We start from the raw sequence: 19,324 nt of genomic DNA, 5'->3' as shown, positions 1-19,324 counted from the left end.
CTCATGTGGCTTTTAGCCGATAAGCCTTTTTATTTTTTCATTTTCTGCTCTGATTCATGGGGAAAGCATGCTAATGAACTGTTAAACTGAGCTAAGAGTACTTCGCCCTTATTGGCAGCTGAAAGCATAATCAAATTAGGCAAAAATATTTAATAACTGAACACGCAAAGGGCGGGAATACGATGTTACAGTCCAACTACGGAGAAATCGAAGCAAACCAGAATCTATTACCTGTAAATCTTTGACCATCAGGATGATTGACGTGGCGAAAAAAACCAACACGGGGGCGATGAAATTCCAGATGTGCGTGATGAAAGATGACATGGTAAAAATCGGTAAGATCATGCGCTAGTGTGCTGCGTGCAATCACATCGTAAGCTGGAATTTGAGTGAAGGAAAGTGCAGGGCAATGTGAATTTCTCATTTGTTTCCATACAAAGCATTCAAAAGCACAATTGGCTCATGCAAATATGCTGGTAGGCCAAGCTCAATGTGCAGAGACCACAGTAAAACTCTATGGCATGCCTGCGAGGGCCACGAGCAATGCAAATGTTCAGTGTTCTTCAAACTCACCTGTAATTCTGAGAGTTTGGAATAGCAAAACGAACACTTACATAACACCTGCGCATGATTTTGGTCCAAAGATTCTATCTGAAACCCTCAAAGTCACATCTGCACTGCAAAAAATAGCACCGAACATAATTAAAGGGTTAGTTCACCAAAACTGAAAATTAGGCTGTGTTTTACTCACCCCTGAGGCATCCTATAGGTGTATATGACTTTCTTCTTTCAGACGAATCCAGTCGGAGTTATATAAAAAATTGTCTTTGATCTTTCAAGCTGTTTAATGCCACTCAGCGGATTTTGCATTGCTTCAGTCCAAAAGAACTTAAATAAAAATCGCCCATCCATGAAAAAAGTGTCTCACACGGCTCCGGGGGGTGAACAAAGGCCTTCTGTAGCGAATTGATTCATTTTTGTAAGAAAAATATCCATATTCAAAACGTAATAATCACTTGAATCTAGCTTGTGCTCACTGTTGTAAACGGAAGCAGTTCCGGGGGAATGACGTATGAGGTCGGCTTTGCGCATGCGCCGCTCAGAAGTGATGAATGCGGAAGCGCAGCGGAGAGATCAAAACAAAACAACGGTCACTTATTAGAAGTATAAAATGAGGATTTGTAAAGAAGTATGTCTGGAGGATTTTGATATAAGCCAAGAGGAGACTGGGTTGCCTTTGCTAAAGTAAGGAAACTTTGCTTCCTTTGATCCTGTTAACAAACGTTGGTTTTCACGAGACTCACCGGCGCATGCGCAACGCTGACCTCATACGTCATGATCCCGGAACTGCTTCTGTGTACAACTGCTGGCGCAAGCTAGATTAAAGTGATTATTACGTTTTGAATATGGATATTGTTCTTACAAAAACGCATCGATTCACTACAGAAGGCCTCTGTTCACCCCCCGGAGCCATGTGAGACACTTTTTTATGGATGGGCGATTTTTATTTAAGTTCTTTTGGACTGAAGCAATGCAACACCCGCTGAGTGGCATTAAACAGCTTGAAAGATCAAAGACAATTTTTAATATAACTCCGACTGGATTCGTCTGAAAGAAGAAAGTCATATACACCTAGGATGCCTCGGGGGTGAGTAAAACGCAGCCTAATTTTCATTTTTGGGTGAACTAACCCTTTAAGCTGCCACCTTTTTTATTAAGTAAATGTTTTGAGTAAAATGAACTCGATGCCATAACTGCTGCTTCTCTTTGTCTCTGTGACTAAACGGGTCTGCGGTCTGTTAGACAAGAGGGTCAGCCATCTAAATGTTTAAATATCTAAAGGACAGTGTCACCAGTGTTTTCAGACTGAGATGAGGTCAGCACCTTTTTTTGACATCACCGAGGTGATTTGTGAGAGACTGACTTCCTTTTCCCGAAACGCGATGATGAATGAAATATTTCTGTGACTGTTGCAGACCGAAGACGAGAAAGATTTTCAAAGTATGCGTTTCATTACAGGTATTAGAGTTTTTATGGGAAACGACAGCAATCTATTCATAATTTTAAAGGAATAGTTTGCCCAAACCGGGGTTATTATCTAAAACTTAAACAATAAAACTAAACAGACAAAAAAAAACACAACAAAATTACTAAAACTTAAACTAAAATGAAAAAATAAAAATAAAATCTAGTTCAAAATGTTAATAAAAACTATATCTCAATAAACATTCTGTCATCATTTACTCACCTCCATGTTGTTTTAAAGCATGCAACGCTGTAAACACTCCAAAAATCTTTAAAAAAAAATAAAATAAAAAGCTAAATTCTCTTTTTGTGTTCCACAGAACAAATTACAGTCTTCAGGTTAGGAACGGTGAGTAAGTATGACAGAAGTTTCATTTTTTTGGTGAACTGTTCCTTTCAAAAGAAAGTTTCAAGTTTCAAAAGCAGTTCATAATCATTTCAATCAATCATTTTACTGCTAGGCGATAAATTTATTCTGAAATCATAAATTGTGCTAAGTCTGATGCAAATTATGGAATCACTGCTGGTAAACAAGCCTCGCTACCAGGATAGCTTGCATTCAGGATGTCAGGGTCTCATATTTGCATTCAGAAATACATTTGCATGACTTGGTTTGTGGTTGGAGAAATACTTAAAGGGTTAGTTCACCCCAAAAATGAAAATTCAGTCATTTATTGTTCTTCCTTGGTTTCCCTTTTCCATGCAATCAGAGTACATGAGGACCAGAACTTTTAAGCATTAAAAAGATGCAGAAGCACGGCAAGCACATTTAAAGTATCGTATGACATGTGTTTCATTTATTTCCTTTTAGAGACGTGATAGCAGTGAATAAATTACTTTTAATCTCTGAATCAGTCTGATTCCAGAATGAATCTTTCAAACCAGTTTTGAGACCCATATAAACTGATTCATTGAAATGGTCCTATTAAAAATAAATGATTTATTCACAAATTTGATATTACTACTTCTCACATTAATTCTCATGAGTGCAGATTAAAATGTCACACAAATCTCTCATATAGTCAGGGGTGCACATAAGTGGTATGCAGGTGCGCATGCGCAACCAAAATAAAAAATGCCTGCGCTGTGTAAATAAGTTCTGACCGCGCATTTGCGTACCGACATGCTTGACAGCTGTTAATGCACAATTACCATTTCAGATCGACAAACTGTAATACTGTATAAAATTTCTATTCAAACTGAATAGATAGATAAATCTAGGCTACCCGCTGCCGTTTTCAAAGCACAATGCAAAACTGTGACATTTCATTCACTCGGCAGCGCTAAACACGGAAGCGCATATACTTACTTGCAAGCAACCCGCCAAAATAAAAGCCTGCTGATTTTAAGTTTGAAAATGATAAATTCATCTTTTAAAAAAAAAAGAAGAAAATATTAGCATTTTATTTTTAAGTTCACTTAAAAATAGTTGTATTTGTATTTAATACTCCCTTTTTATTTTAAAATATAATAGTATTATCACACTTTATTATTTAGTTTATTATTTTATTTAAAAAGAAAACTTAATCAATAAAGTGCACCAATATTATCACTACGATTAATTTCTTTTTTTTATAGTTGTATTTAATGGGTTACACTATGTGCAGTGTGAGGACCAAACCAAATCTCCAGGTTCTCTTATGAGAACCAGGCTGAAAAAACGTATGTGCACCCCTGCATATAGTACTACCACATAGCTTTAGAAGATTTGGAATATATTGCACTGTTTTATGATACATTTATGGTGTTTTCGCTGGCTTTTTGAAGCATAGAAACCACCTATTCTTTGTATTTGCATAGAAAAGATTTACTTTACATGTAAGTGCAACCAACTACATTCTACATATTTCCTTTTGTATTCCAGAGAAGAAAGAAAGTCATACAATTTGGGGATGGCATGAGGGTGAGTGTATGAGGACAAAATAACTTTTGGGTGAACTGTTCTGTTGTTGTTCCAATAAGAACATTAAAATCAAATCCAGAATGTTACAAACAGATGTGAAAACAATTACACTATGAGAGAAATTAAAAATGTAAGTCTACTCATAATACTTTGAGAACTGAACATCTTTAATAGTATTTGATGACACGCACAACAGGGTCAAAAGGAGAAAGGTGAGCGACCTTCCCTCTTATGATAAGTGCAACATCATCTCAAAACCACAAAAGTTTCCGACAGCAATGCACCCTGGGAAACACCAGACACCTATGAGTTCGAGTAGATGTTTGCATGCAGCGCCAGAAGACTAAGACGATCAAGTGGTGCTTATTTTGCTGAAGACCACAGACTGTTACTCTGTAAACATCAGCCCGCAATAACAATCAAAGCAAAGCCTCAGCAAAAAGGAGACGTAATCCTGCGTCATTCACACTTAATGGGCTAATAATAAGAGGTCGAACAGTCTTGGTTTTGAGCTGCCATCCCTTTGGAATGCCAGAAAAATAAACTGTCCCATAAAGGACGTAAATGCAACCGCAGCTCTCCATTACTCATTTAGCCTCCCTTCCCTTCTCAGACTCCTCTCTCTTTGCTATTGTATAAAGTCACTATCAATAGCTCAGGGTTTTGTTAAATTGGGGAGCGGAAGCAGCAGCGCCGTATCACGAGGGGAGCACTCCGCGGCTCTGGGTCGTGCCATTGTTCTGATAAGGGCAGTGTGAGCTATATCGAGCACAAGGAAAGGGATGCCGCTCTTTACAGCGTCTTCTTGACCTCACGGGTGTTGTTAAAGTTTCCACTGAGCACTGAGGGAGGAAGTGGCTTTTAACCCCTTGAGAGGAACCACTCTGCGAGACAGGAACGTGCAGAATGCTCCGAGACAGTATTTTCCACATCTGCAAGCAATACTCAGCAACATGGCCAAAGACTGGGTGTTATTTTCTGAAGGCTAGACAGCCACCATTAGCCCCTCAAGAACCAGAATGCACACGCATGAGGTCAGCCTTACCACAAGCACTGACACGTTTTCACTAAAGAAAGATCAAAATAAGGGAAAGTATTGTTGAATTATTGAAGATGCAAAGCTGTGACCTTTGCTCTGTATTGTAAAATGGATCACGGATAAAATTTCCTTTTCATTTCAGTTGCATAATAATTAACGGCTTAAACGAGGAAGGCAATAATTGTTCAAAGGAAATAATGTTCATCTCACATTTTATATATGTTGTATATAATATATGTGTTATATTATGTATATAATGTATGCATGTTTTTCTGAAAACATTTTCTTTTTGTAATGCACATATTTTTTTTGTAATACACACACACACACACACACACAAATGTGACGATGTTCAATATTTGTATTTGTTCTTCGAGTGTACAGTTATATTGCATATTATTCCATTTTTTCTTTTAAATACTCAATTAAAAAACAATAGCAGAGAGGTGTAGATCAGGATACAAAGTATATTGTGACTCGAGCCTGACAAAGACATGAGGTCAGGGCTGGTGGTTTTGCTTTAGGCTAGAAAGATGATCTTCAAGTGTGTATTTGTACATATTGTTCATTCTTTTTGTAAGTAAATGGTGCTTTAAATTATGTGATATGCTAAAGCATAGTACTTTATTACGGGAAAAGGTAAGACATTTCAGATCAGCATCTGTATCTTGAAAATCCAGAGGTACATACTGTATATCCATTGCCAAGTCAGGTCTAAATGGCACAATAAAAATCTGCAGGAACTAAAGAGTCAAGAGATCATCTAAACTCTCTATTAAAGGTGCAAGATATACTGCTCAACACGTGTCAGAAATCAAGAGAGAATATTTTTTAACATGAACTCCCCATTTTGACAGTTGAGAACTAGACTGTCACGTTTCTTGACACTCCTTCTGGGATCAGCTGAAGGTCAGCTGATGCGAGCTTGACTAACGTGGCCTGCCAGAACTAACGCTACGCTTGATTTTGTGAATTATACAACTGCATGAAATATTGACTTGCTTCAAAGCTATTTTTTTTAAAAGGAGTAAAAGAACATCAAATCAGTTCCCTGAATCAGCGGACAGTTATACAGTTTAGCGGTGCAAAATGCCATGACTGACCAATCGGAATCATGTATTCCAGCAAGCCGTGTAATAAGGATAGGCATGCAGCTTTTAGTTGCAGGCCATGGGTTACGCCTGTGCATCAAAGTCACCACTTCAAGAGAGTGTAGCGACGTGCAGGGGGCATCAAAGAAGTAGCTCACTGCTCATTTCCAGGAGCAAACCATTACACTCGTCTGTTTCTCAGAAAGACAGTCACAATTGCATTCCTTATCACAGCCAGCTGTGCTAAGACTGGCTCATGTCATTCTGTGGTTCTTCTTCTTCTTCTTAAATTAGTAGTGGTAAAAGGAAAAGCATAAAAAACATTTAACTACAATTAAAAAAACTAGAGCTCTTTCCTCCCATATTAAGTGTAAACAACCACACATTAGTAGTAGTAGGGTGGTTTCCCCTTATCGAAGTGTTCTACGATGCATACTGTGAAGTGAAGCCTGTTGTTAAAAAAGTGGCCGGCGCAACAAAAAAAAGGGCCGGTGCACTTCCTGTCTGTTGCATATGAAACGGCTCCCTCCAGCAGCACTGCAGCAGCAAAGAACCCCAGCTGTTTGAACCAGGCATGCCTTGACGTCAGCTGGTCGCCAGGCAACCGTCAACCACAGGGGTGTTACATTTTCCATTGCTCGTAGCCTTCAGATCCTCCAGTGTATCATGCTACAGCACTTGTATGCTCACAGTTGGGGGTGATAGAATCAGCCTCACACAAAAACTGTTTGTGTTTGGTTAGCTCACACGCCGCTGCAGTGTAAGAGTTCAGAGCAAAGCCACGCTAAGACTGAACAAATACACAGGGCTTGTTTTGTCAGTCTATATCTGGTTGCTGAACATTTAGACTTTATTTGAACAGCACATACTTTTACTACATTTAGACTTTTTGGACTCTAATAAAACTCTCTGTGTAGATTTAAGTGCTTTAAAATGTCAACTTCTGCCTCAACCAATGGTGCAAGTTTGGGGCTGGACTACCTGTTAGTTAAACTATAATGGAAGATGGGGCGGGGTGAAAGTATTTGCTAAACCTATTTTAAACTATTATTATTTTTGCAGTTCCATTTGGTGCCACTAGTAGATTTTAAAGTAAATTACCACTATAATATGAAGCAAGCCTGTTTACTTTTTAATGCACATTCCCACTCCTATAGTGAATGATTTATTTAGGTTTATTTCTTTAGGTTGTTTGTTCGGCACAGATTTGGAGAAATTTGGCATTACATCACATGCTCATCAATGGATCCTTTGCAGTGAATGGGTGCCGTCAGAATGAGAGCTGATAAAAACAACACAATAAATCTACAAGTAATCCACACAACTCCAGTCCAACAATTAATGTATTTTAAAGTGAAAAGCTGCATGTTTGTAAGAAACAAATCCATCATTAAGACATTTTAACTTTAAACCTTTTTTAATTTTTGCCATTTTCCATAATAACACTTCCTCCGGTGAAAAAAAAAGTCCTTCCCTTGAGATCTCAAATAAAAATGTACCAATATACAGTATTTGTTTAGAAATGTTTTGGATTGTTTTTACTTGTAAATGGTTTTTGATCTGTGCATATTTCTCTCCTGATTCAGATGACTTTTTCACTGGAGAAAGCAATGTTATGAGAACTCTTTATTTGGAAGCAACTATTTGAATATATATATATATATATTTTTTTTTTTTCACAAGACGTTAATGGATGGACTGGAGTTGTGTGGATTACTTGTGGATTATTGTGATGTTTGGAGCTGTTTAGACTCTCATTCTGATGGCACCCATTTACTGCCAATGCACATTAGTCCTGGCTCCCTTTTAGTTTAGAACGCTCACTTTTTTACTATGCAATCAATTTATGATTTCTTAAGTGGTGACTTCTTTGGTATAATTACATAATTTCGTGCTGTCCATGATATTGCTTTAAGACTGACAATAAACAGCCTGTGAGTGTGTTCATTCAGTTTGCAAAAAATTTTTTGACATGAACGTGTGCCACACACACTATCTCTAGAAAGCTGTCCGCCCACATGCCGTAGCCTGCAGCCTACAGCAATCCACAGGCCTAGACATGTTTCATCATACCTTATTCAAATTCTCACATAACCTTTAAATCCTGTTGGGCTTATATTAGAGTTTAAACAACCATTAATATGCCAGAGCTTATTAAACTGCCAATCATTTTAATGTAACGTAATATCATTTCAATATTGACCTAATACAGTCAACATCAAGGCCTACATAAGCAGAACAAATATAGCATTATTTTTAAGCTTTAGATACCGGAGACGTGTAGTGCAAATAAATAAAATAATCTCTAAAAAATAATATTTATTTTTACAATAAAGCTGTGGATTTCAACCAGTTTTCATATAAGACCCAGATTTTACACTGGACACAAAGTGGTACAGTTGCTCAGACACTCAAATAATTTTTATTATGAATTATTATTTACACTATTATTTTTATTGTGTTTTATTGTGTTTAATATTTTAATTATACATATTATAATCCATGGATGTATTTTCTTTTGCCTTTTAGAAGTTGATTAATTCCACTATTTAGCTTTCCTACTAATACATGATTATATAGTTGCATTTTATTATTACAATTTTTAATTTTTTCCCTTTATTTTTATTATTTGCTCAGACACTCAAATAATTTTTATTATGAATTATTATTTACACTATTATTTTTATTGTGTTTTATTGTGTATAATATTTTAATTATACATATTATAATCCATGGATGTATTTTCTTTTGCCTTTTAGAAGTTGATTAATTCCACTATTTTGCTTTCCTATTAATACATGATTATATAGTTGCATTTTATTATTACAATTTTTTATTTTTTCCCTTTATTTTTATTATTTAAATTCTACTTTTATTATTTTTATATTTTATTGTGTGTGTGTGGGGGGGGGGGTGTATTATGTATTATATTGTATTTAGATTATTGTATTTTTCCCCCCTTCAGAAAATAATTAAACATATTTATTTTTGCTATTATACATGGTTATATGGTTAGTTGCATTTTATTTATTTATTTATTATTATTTTATTCTGTTTTACATATTATATTGTGTGGGGTGATGTTGTATTTTCTTTTTCCTTTTAGAAGTTATTTAATCCAATTTATTTTGCTATCCTAACTATACATTATTATGGTTATTTGCATTTAACATTGTTTTTTCACCTTCTGTTTCTATTAGAACAGACCTGCGACACACCAGATGAGAACCGCAGCTTGTAACACAACTTGTTTGAATCATGCAATAAAATGCAGCTTGGAACTGTGCTAAGTTAACAAAAAGTGGCAAAGACTTGCAATATAAATGCTCACAGCTTTGCTCACAGCACGCTTTGTTAGGCTACACTTGCTGTTGGGTTTGCTAGAGCAAGTAACCACAAGTCTCTGTGCAGAGACAGACAAACACACACAAGGGTTCTTCCCTCATCTGATTGACACAGGAAAAGGAGACACCAGATCAGGGGAGTTACTGAGCATGCAGAAAAGTGAACCACACCTCTGACTTACACCGGGACAGTGTTATCTTGCGTATCTGAGCTTCCTTATTAATAGAACTTGCCACATAAACAACAACAGTGCGTTGCAAGTGTGAGTCAAAGCAGCAGGATGAGCATTTTTAAAGATACACAACAATAATTATTTTTAAAAGCAGAGCAAATGGTGCATTTTTACACACTTTACAACCAGTCCAGGTGCATTCCCCAGACACATCCTGGCGACACACCTTTAACCTGGTCGTAAGGAGGAAGTGCACGGAAAGTTTCATCTTGAGAAACTCATCTGTGGTATAGTTTCACTTTCTGTGCTATTCAAAACATTTGGAGATCCAAAAAAATGACTGAGTTTGCAGTCTCTGTGAAGTGAAATGTACAACAGCTGTCAAAGGAACCGTGCTTGAGGGATCCCCTCTGCTGAGCACATGGGACGTAATTAGCAGTAGTAAACCACAACACACCGCCATTAGCGCTTAAAAGGCAAGCCCACTGGAAACTTTTCTGGGTCACTTGTTTGACCGAAAGCACTGATAACAAGTTTGTGGTTTTTATCATCATTAAATTTTCGCCAATGCAGCCCACAAAACAGAAACCACGCTGCAAGTGTTTGTAGAGTAAAATGAGCACAGATATGTTTTTTGCTCATGAATTTTACCCCAGACCGTGTTACTGTGAGTGGCGAGAGGCTAAGCAGAACTATGAAATGTGCGATAAACCTGTTTTGGAAGAAAGATTGAGATCATCGAAAGCATCTGTTTTTAGTGATAACCATTTTAAAAACTTCCTTGTGATAGTTTTGTGATCCCTCAGAGCCTGGAAACAACCGAGTGAAAAAAACACTTAAATGACCACAGAATATTTCAACAGTCTAAGAACACAATGTGAGCCAAAGGGCTTTGCTACAACACTCTTAAAAATAAAGGTTCTTTATTGCTATCAATGGTTCTTTGAAGAACCTTGAACATCCATGGAACCTTTCAAATGCAGAAAAGGTTCTTTATAGTCGAAAAAGGTTCTTTAGATTTGTAAAATGTTTTTCAAAATGGTTCTTTTAGGAACTGTTCACTGAAAGGCTCTTTTCGGAACCAAAAATGGTTCTTCTATGGCATCACTGCAAAAACACCCTTTTGGAACTTTTATTTTTAAGTGTGAAGGCTAGTTTAAGAAAAGAAAGCCAAGCCTGCAGAGACAGATATTTATATATATATATATATATATATATATATATATATATATATATATATATATATATATATATAGTTCAGATGCAAAAGTCTCTAAGTGCCGTCTGAAATTTTCTTCTAAAATTATAATTTTTATCAGGCTCCTATTAAAAAAAAGCTTATTTTAGATGAAAATTTCAGATGGCACTTGGAAGCTTTTGCATCTGAACTCATATATGTATGTGTGTGTGTATGTATACAGTATATATTAGGGCTGGACAATAATTCAATATCAATATGTATCGCGGAAAAAAAAATTCAATAACAGTGATATGATTTTTAAACACATTTCCAATATTTCGATATACATTACCAATGTTTCCCATACATTGATTTATTTGTGGCGTTTGACTTCGTTGAATAAACATGAGCACTGCACGTTTCAAAATTAAAACACGTCATGGGTGTTTTATATGAATGTATCTCTGAAGGGAAAGGACTGTTTTCAGAAAATTTTTGAAGGGGTTTTTTTTTTTTTTCTGATAAAGTAGCGTTCATGAGCGGAGCTGATTTGATTACAGCCATTACCAGGGAAACCGCTACTTCTACCGCTCTCAAAGCGCCACCTGCTGGCAGACAATCAATAAGCCCGTCTCCAGCAACATATTTTTGTTGTTGCTCTTTTTTTCTGCAGCAACTCAGATCACTTTTCATAGTCTTTATCCTGGCTGAAGCACATTTGTTTCAATCTATAAGAATAATCAGCCTACACTACCAGTCAAAAGGTTTTGAACAGTAAGATTTTTAATGCTTTTTTTGTTTTGTTTTTAAGAATTCTCTTCTGCTCACTAAGCCTGCATTTATTTGATCCAAAGTACAGCAAAAACAGTAAAAAAAAAAATTATATTTTCTATTTGAATATATTTTAAAATGTAATTTATTCCTGTGATCAAAGCTGAATTTTCAGCATCATTACTCCAGTCACATGATCCTTCAGAAATCATTCTAATATGCTGATTTGCTGATTATCAATATTTAAAACAGTTGAATAAATTTTTTCAGAATTCTTTGATGAACAGAAAGATCCAAAGATCAGCATTTATCTTAAATAAAAAGCTTTTGTAACATTATACACTATTCCATTCAAAAGCTTTATTTTGGGGAGATAAATTATAGAAATTAATACTTTTATTCAGCAAGGATGCTTTAAATTCATCGAAAGTGACGATAAAGACATTTATAATGTTACAAAAGATTTCTATTTCAGATAAATGCTGTTCTTCTGAACTTTCTATTCATCAAAGAAACCTGAAAAAAATATACTCAGCTGTTTTCAACATAATAATAAATGATTTTTGAGCAGCAAATCACAATATTAGAATGATTTCTGAAGGATCATGTGACTGGAGAAATGATGCTAATGGAGTAATGATGCTAAAAATTTAGCTTTAAAATCACAGGAATAAATTGCATTTTAAAATATTTTCAAATAGAAAACAGTTATTTTAAATATTACAAATATTTCAAAATGTTACTGTTTTTGCTGTACTTTGGATCAAATAAATGCAGGCTTGGTGAGCAGAAGAGAATTCTTTAAAAACATTACAAATCTTACTGTTCAAAAACCTTTGACTGGTATGTTAGCCTATAGTTTGAAGTTAAAGATATGAATATTAATTAGGTGAGTCTGAGACGATTATTTGACAGTGATTTCACATTTCTTGTGTGTATGAAGGCTAAATACAAATAAAAGGTGAACATTAATTTGCCCAGCGACAGCCCCCAAACATTACTGCTCTAGAGGAGATCTGCATGGAGGAATGGGCCAAAATACCAGCAACCGTGTGTGAAAACCTTGTGAAGACTTACAGAAAATGTTTGACCTCTGTCATTGCCAACAAAGTGTATATAACAAAGTATTGAGATGAAATTTTGTTATTGACCAAATACTTATTTTCCACCATAATTTGCAAATAAATTCTTTAAAAATCCTACAATGTGATTTTCTGGATTTTTTTTTTTCTCATTTTGTCTCTCATAGTTGAGGTATACCTATGATGAAAATTACAGGCCTCTCTCATCTTTTTAAGTGGGAGAACTTGCACAATTGGTGGCTGACTAAATACTTTTTTTCCCCACTGTGTATATATATATATATAAATTATTTTTTATATATATATACATAAAGGCACAAGAATATATAATATATTTATATATAGACTATATTTGTGTGTGAACATATGCTAGGGATGTTCAACTTATTTTATTTTATTTACTCACTTTTTGCCTTTATTACACAGGACAATTTAAAAGCAACAGGAAAGTACAGCGAGAGAGTGAACAGTACTAGAATATGACCTTGGACCGACTTGAACCCGGATCACTCAGTCACGGCATAGTCGACTAATCTTTGTAAGGAAACCCACATGTATAATTATCCTTATTATTCTGGTTTCAAATTCAACTGTCGCCGATCAGACACATCTCACATACGAATGGCTACACAAAGCAAAACAGAATAGAATAGAGTGCAAGATTCTCAAGACTTGTTTTTAAAAAAATTAAAAAATTAACCTTATAGACTGTCTTAAAAAATGCAAAATTGCCCTTGTGGGCAGCACTTCGACATATAGCACTGTTACCAACATTGCCACTAAAATGTCTAATCAAACAAAAAAACAACAGAAAAATCTACTAACATGCTAATTGACTAGTCAGTTTTGAGACTAGTCAATTAGTAGACCACTGAAATTCATCTCTAATGTAAGCTATATAAAGCTAAAAAAAAGATCATTAATTAAAGATTAACTAGAATACATTTTTCAGACCGGTAAAGTGAGCATTAGAAAGCTCACTTTAATTGACTGTTCCCTGTATCCCAACCACATGCGGCTCTGATAGTGCCCTCCAAAACCAAAGCCAATCCATTGTAAATGCACATGTCCAGGAACTGCAAAGATTCCATCACAGAAGTTCAAGGCTATCAAGTAATCTCGCCCTTGTGATCACTGTGAATAATTAAACAATCTTTTATGAGTGCTATCATTCCTCCAGATGGTACAATAGGATGTTTGCTCTCCTCCACTGTGTTTATAAGGAACAGACGTCACATTAAGGGGCCTGTGGCGTAGAGCCTGTGTGGCAAGCAGAGGCACATTATTCCACATCTTAGTGTGAGGCTGGAGGACTGTGTGACATCCCTGTCTAAACAATGAGCTTCTCTGTAACAGCACGCTAGCCACAGGGTCTCTTGATGCGTCTGCAAGTGCGACATGCCTAAATAGGCAGGCCCACACATTCTCACAAGGGCAAACATGTCACAGAGACAAGCGCAACCCCCTAGAAAGTGCGTCACGTGTCACTTGTGCAGGATATGATGAGGTATAAGATTAATTCTTTATAGCTGCAAATGCTGTTGATCAGGTCTCCGTGTTTCATTTACTTCACTAATAATGAATGTTTTTGTTTGAAAAGCTATTAAAAACACATAACATACAAGTAAAGAGTTTATTTCCATCTAACTACTTCATGACAAATCATGAATAAAATTGAACAGTTGCTGTCGCTAACTTTATACACCGCTATTTGTTCCTCACTCTGCTTTTGTACTTTGTTTAAAGGGCGGCCAAATAAAAAAAAAAGTCCATCTGACAGCAAGACACAGAAGTACCTTTGTATGTGAGAATGTCAACAGTTACTCAGGGTGAATACAGACGAGCCCCGGGCAGGAAAGCGCAAGGACAGTGTGAATGCAATGGAGGAAGTCGAGAATACCCAACTTGTGGGACTGACCGGTACGTGTACAAGCTATCCCTTCTAAGGTAAAATCTATGCCTCTGAAAGCATCTCCGCCAAACACAGAAACTGTAGACATCTAAAAAGCATTTGTGATTGATAGCAGCATCATCATATTTCACAAGCATTCCTGTAGCTCAGCAGTAAAGCATAGCACTACCAACACCAAGGTCATGGGTTCAATTCCCAGGAAATGGATGAACTGATAAAACGTATACCTTGGCTGTAATGCAAGTCACTTTCGATTACTGTGTCTGTTAAATTCATAAATATAAGCTACATTTGCTCCCCCAAACTCGAAACCCATCGAACCACTGTGTCTTACAAAATCAGAGTGACTGAATCAAAAGAAGGACAGGTTGTCGGAGCTTTGGCACAGAAATTAGAGCGTTGCCCCAGACAGGTTCTAGTCCCGGTCCTGTCTGGCTTCCTGTACACTCCGAGAAAAAATGTGCAAAAATAGCCCCTTTAAGGGGACAATACCTTGTCACTGAGAAAGTACCCTTAAAAAGACAACTTTTACCTTACTTCCCCCTTAAAGGAGCATAGTAGCACTTTTAGGGGAATATATTACAACTCTAAGGTGCTAAGATGCACTTTTTACAAAGTTCTCCCTTAAGTGTAGTGCCCCAATGACAAGCTGTTATACCATTAAAGATGCAATATTTGCACATTCTTTTCTGACACTGTATTTTCCACAAATTATCCACTATCCTGTCTACGAAAGCCAACAAATTAAGTATAAAAGAGAACAGCGTATAACAGGTGGTCTTACCGCTTTCTGTTGTGTCTGCAGGAACGCTGGGGACCGCTCTGTGTCACTGGAAATGTCGTCTTCTGATTCCTCCCAGGAAGAGGAGAATCCCGTTGATGAGGCAGAAGAAGAGGAGAGCTTCCTCAAGGCTCTGTAAGGTTGAGGACTAACCTGGGGCTCCTTGCCCTCCCCACTGACATCCATGCCGTGGTCCGTAATAATGACAGCGGGGATGGAGCCCACCTCTGCCTGGGTTTCTTTTGGCTCAGCTCCCTCCTTTGTCAAACATGTCTCAGTCCAAGATGCTGAGCACTTGTTGGACTCTGGTGAAGTCCTAGAGTGATTGTTGGTAGAGCTGTCAGCTTCGCTCTTAGTTCCTGCTGATGTGCTCTCAAGTGGGCCGCCCTCTTCTGTATTTGGGTCGGCCCCGTTCTTCTCTTCAACGCTGACCTGCAGCCCCTCCTCCTCCATGCCAGAGAAGCGCTTTCCATTTTGCAGTTCTTTGGGGATCCCCGTTGAGTGATCCTTGTTCTGCGTCACAAGTGTTTCCTCTGGGTTTAAGGAGAGATTAGCAAGTTGGACAGGGACAGAATTCAGGGGAGTTTTCCTGGAAATCCGTGGGCTTCGTTGAGCCTCTCGGCTGTGAGCCCGAGCCGATATTTGGGCTTCAAACAGGTCCACCTTCTTGTTCACCTCCACATTCTGCAGTTCCTTGTGGCGCTCGAGTTGCTGAGCGGCACGCCGTTCTTCGTTCTCCTGTTCTTCCTCCAGGCCAGACCCGCTCAGTCTTCGCACACGACTTCCAACATGCACGCCCAGCGATTCCGGCCGTCGACATGGTGAACGCGCCCTTTGGCAGCTGGAACCGGTACCTGTTGGGAAGACGAAGGATTTTCCTGGTGACCCAGGGCTCAGGCTGCCGGGGCTATAGGGACCTCCGCTGCCCCCCAACACCGGGCTAAATGTAGAACGACTGGGCACTGGGAGCACAGGCCTTCCTGTCCGAGGGCTGCTCTTATTGGTCAGGTTGTTGGGGTTCATCATTATCAGGCTGTTCAGAGCATAAGCTGCCATAGTGGCAGGCTGACTCTGTCCGTTTTTGCTCCCATTTAGGTCTACTCATCCAAAGTCCACTGGCCTTTGGAGCCAACCATTGTTAGGAGGAACCAAGGAAAGCTGACACGTAGAATAAAATACAATCCCAGACTCCTTTCCTCATTCACATATTATATCCACTACTGGTTCATGCTTTAGCAGAGCACTGAAACAAAGCACAAAGAGATGGTTAATAGTCAATATGTGTTTAAATAGTCAATAATATCCAGTTTCAATGGTTAGCGTACTGTTGTTCAAAACACTGAATATGATGGCTATGATAACAAGCAAGACTGAATAAATTCAATAAACGTGAGGGCATTTTAGAAATGCAAAAGTGCTGATTATTGTGGTCACTGTCGTCATGGTAATTTGCATTAAACACTTCTGCTGAAATACAGACAATAAATGTCTCCTGTAAATAACTTCTGCTGATCACCAAAGATTTTTATAATTGTGTTGGTTTTGATTGCTATCAAGATGTTTCCATTGGCCTCTGCAGTGAGACACTGACAATTGTTTTAGCAAGTTTTGCTTGTCCTTCTAATACTCACTCATTTATTTGTCTGAATAATCTTTACTTAATCACACTGCCTCTTCAGTCAGGGGAGTCTACATATTATGAACCCACAGTTTTAAGTGCGCCAGACAAAATACCTTTTTCCATTTGCAGAAACATAGACAGAGCAGATCAAATATAACCTTTCAACATAACATAACCTTTTATGTCTTCGCCAGGAAAAGAGGATGACTGAGGGTGTAATACAATACAACTTCATGCAAAAAAAAAAAAAAAATCCAAATACCATAACCCTTAAATCACATTTGCCAGTCTGTAAACGAAAAGATAATGGTGCACATTAATTCTCTAATACCAAAAAAGTACCTGTGTCTTTTTACTGTGCTAACAGTGATGGTTGTGAGGCCTGAACCCTGCTGATGTTAAGCATCTTAAGGAAAAACAGTCAGTGAGGTGTACATTAGCTGCTTCCATTTATAGCAAAAGCTACGACTCGGGAAAAAGTTTAGTTTAACTGGTGCATTGAAATTTGATTAACTCAAAGGCTGAGGCAAATGATTTCATAATGAACCAGAACAATTTCCTGTAAGTTTTCCAAGTGGGACTAATTATTTTTGCAGTTGAGGCAAATGAACCGAGGATCAACACACCCAAAGAAAGCAGCAAAATATATGTCTATAGAAACTGTTTAGTTGCAAATATATAATTTTCCTAAACACTCTTGTCAAGATGCTCACCTTCCAGTAACCATATGTGAATTAAAACATCCACCTCTTCGGTATGAATTTGGTTGTTCGATTAAATAGCGATGTCTTTCGTAGAGTCAAGATAAACATCACATGCTTTGACTAAGAAGTCAGGTGGGCCGGACACATTGTGCCCTGCATTTTAACTTGAGGGGGAGAGGTCAAGGCTGGAATGCACCTCCTCTCTTTTAACCCAACCACCACCCTTAAAGTGACTTTAACGGTCCATTATTGCTCTGACACTTCAAATGCATCTTGAGGCATCCCACGCCACTGGTGTACCACACTGTTTGTGTTTCACAGCAAGTGTGATGTCTAAAAGCCATTCATCATCACAGAGGATCATAACACAGCAGAGGGCTAATATGAACTAGAATGACAAAAAAAAAAGACTCTGGTGAGGCTTTAAGCGTCTCAATAAAAGCCCTTCACTGAACTGCCCACTCTTTGGCATTCATTGAATTTGAATGAGCTGGAAAACACGTGGTGACTCTTGTGAACTCAATAGAAGCATTTGCCACATTCTTATTCCAAGAAAAGTGATATTCCATTGGGAGTATCACTTGTTAACTAATGTATAAGTACATAAATACTTATACATAAATAATATAAGAACATAAATGGATAGAGAAGTTCTAAATAAAACCTTATCACAGTTCTTGCAGAGGTGGAACACATGCATTTACATTCACACCTTACATTTAGTGTATATTGGGCAGTTTTTCTATATTTCCATAGTATTTTAATCAGTTTTCAGAACAGCGGTACCCAACTTTCTATTGTATTGTCATCACTACTTAAGATGTCTCAACAAACCCTTAATAAACAAACCCCGAATAGAAAACGCGTACATTATTACAGATCTCTGCAATACTCTCAATGCACTTCGTTAAGTCAGATAGTTCATTCTCACTGTTTTAGGTCTCCTCCTGCATGTAGATGTTTCTAAAAAAGCAAACTTTTACAGCATGTCACACCAAAGTCGGATGCTTACCTACAAGTCTCTCCTTGTTGCAGACGCTGTTGTTTAAACTGTCGCTGAAGCGCGGATTCACGAATTCGGAACACGTAGCAGAATAATACCCTGAGCTGCTCCGCTGCTGTTACATTCCAACAGTTCTTTCGCTGATTTCAATCAATGTAGCTGTGTTACTGTGTATCACACGAGCAGTTCGACACCTCGCGTCCGAGCCGTATGTTTGTTTAATGTACAAAAGGCAGGAAGGAAGTTAAAATGACAGTGAGTCTGAATTCAACGGAACAGGCAGAGCCTCCCTGAGCTCTTTCGCACATTGAGCCCAAGGGGAAGAACAAGGCTTGATTTCTAAGACTTTAGCTCAGAACAGAAGAGCTCTATTTGATTTATTACTTTATTTACTAGACTGCTGAATATATGGATTTTACATACATTTTACGTATTTTACAAATCGACAAATCAAAGGTTTGCACCCACTTGACTGAATCTGAATGTATGGTTTTATCTTGAGGGGTATAGCCTATACAGTATATAGCTACACACACACACACACACACACACAAATACATAAATACATAACACAAATTCAGTGTATGTATATATATATATACATATAAATATATATACACACACACACACAAATGTATAAATAACACAAATTCAGTGTATATATATATATATATATACACACACACACACACACA

The 19,324-nt window shown here is 37.4% G+C and overlaps 1 protein-coding gene across 2 annotated transcripts in view; it reads right to left on the bottom strand.

The window, feature by feature from the left end:
* Positions 1 to 18,843, bottom strand: part of LOC107602213 (inositol-trisphosphate 3-kinase B-like) — a 30,328-nt gene extending 11,485 nt beyond the window's left edge. Inside the window, exons 1-2 of one of the 2 annotated variants that reach the window (XM_016294656.1) lie at positions 18,639 to 18,843; positions 15,305 to 16,544 (exon numbers count right to left, since the gene is read on the bottom strand). In XM_016294656.1, coding sequence (XP_016150142.1) covers positions 15,305 to 16,357 — 1,053 coding nt within the window. In that variant the 5' untranslated portion in view covers positions 16,358 to 16,544; positions 18,639 to 18,843. Of the gene's footprint in view, positions 1 to 15,304; positions 16,545 to 18,495; positions 18,531 to 18,638 lie in introns of those variants that run through there. The other variant, XM_016294657.1, reaches the window with a different exon arrangement.
* Between the last annotated feature and the right edge of the window lie 481 nt (positions 18,844 to 19,324).

This window comes from Sinocyclocheilus grahami, unplaced genomic scaffold (assembly GCF_001515645.1).
Source record: "Sinocyclocheilus grahami isolate Dianchi unplaced genomic scaffold, SAMN03320097.WGS_v1.1 scaffold321.1, whole genome shotgun sequence".
NCBI lineage: Eukaryota > Metazoa > Chordata > Actinopteri > Cypriniformes > Cyprinidae > Sinocyclocheilus > Sinocyclocheilus grahami.
This window is presented reverse-complemented; position numbering and strand designations above follow the sequence as displayed.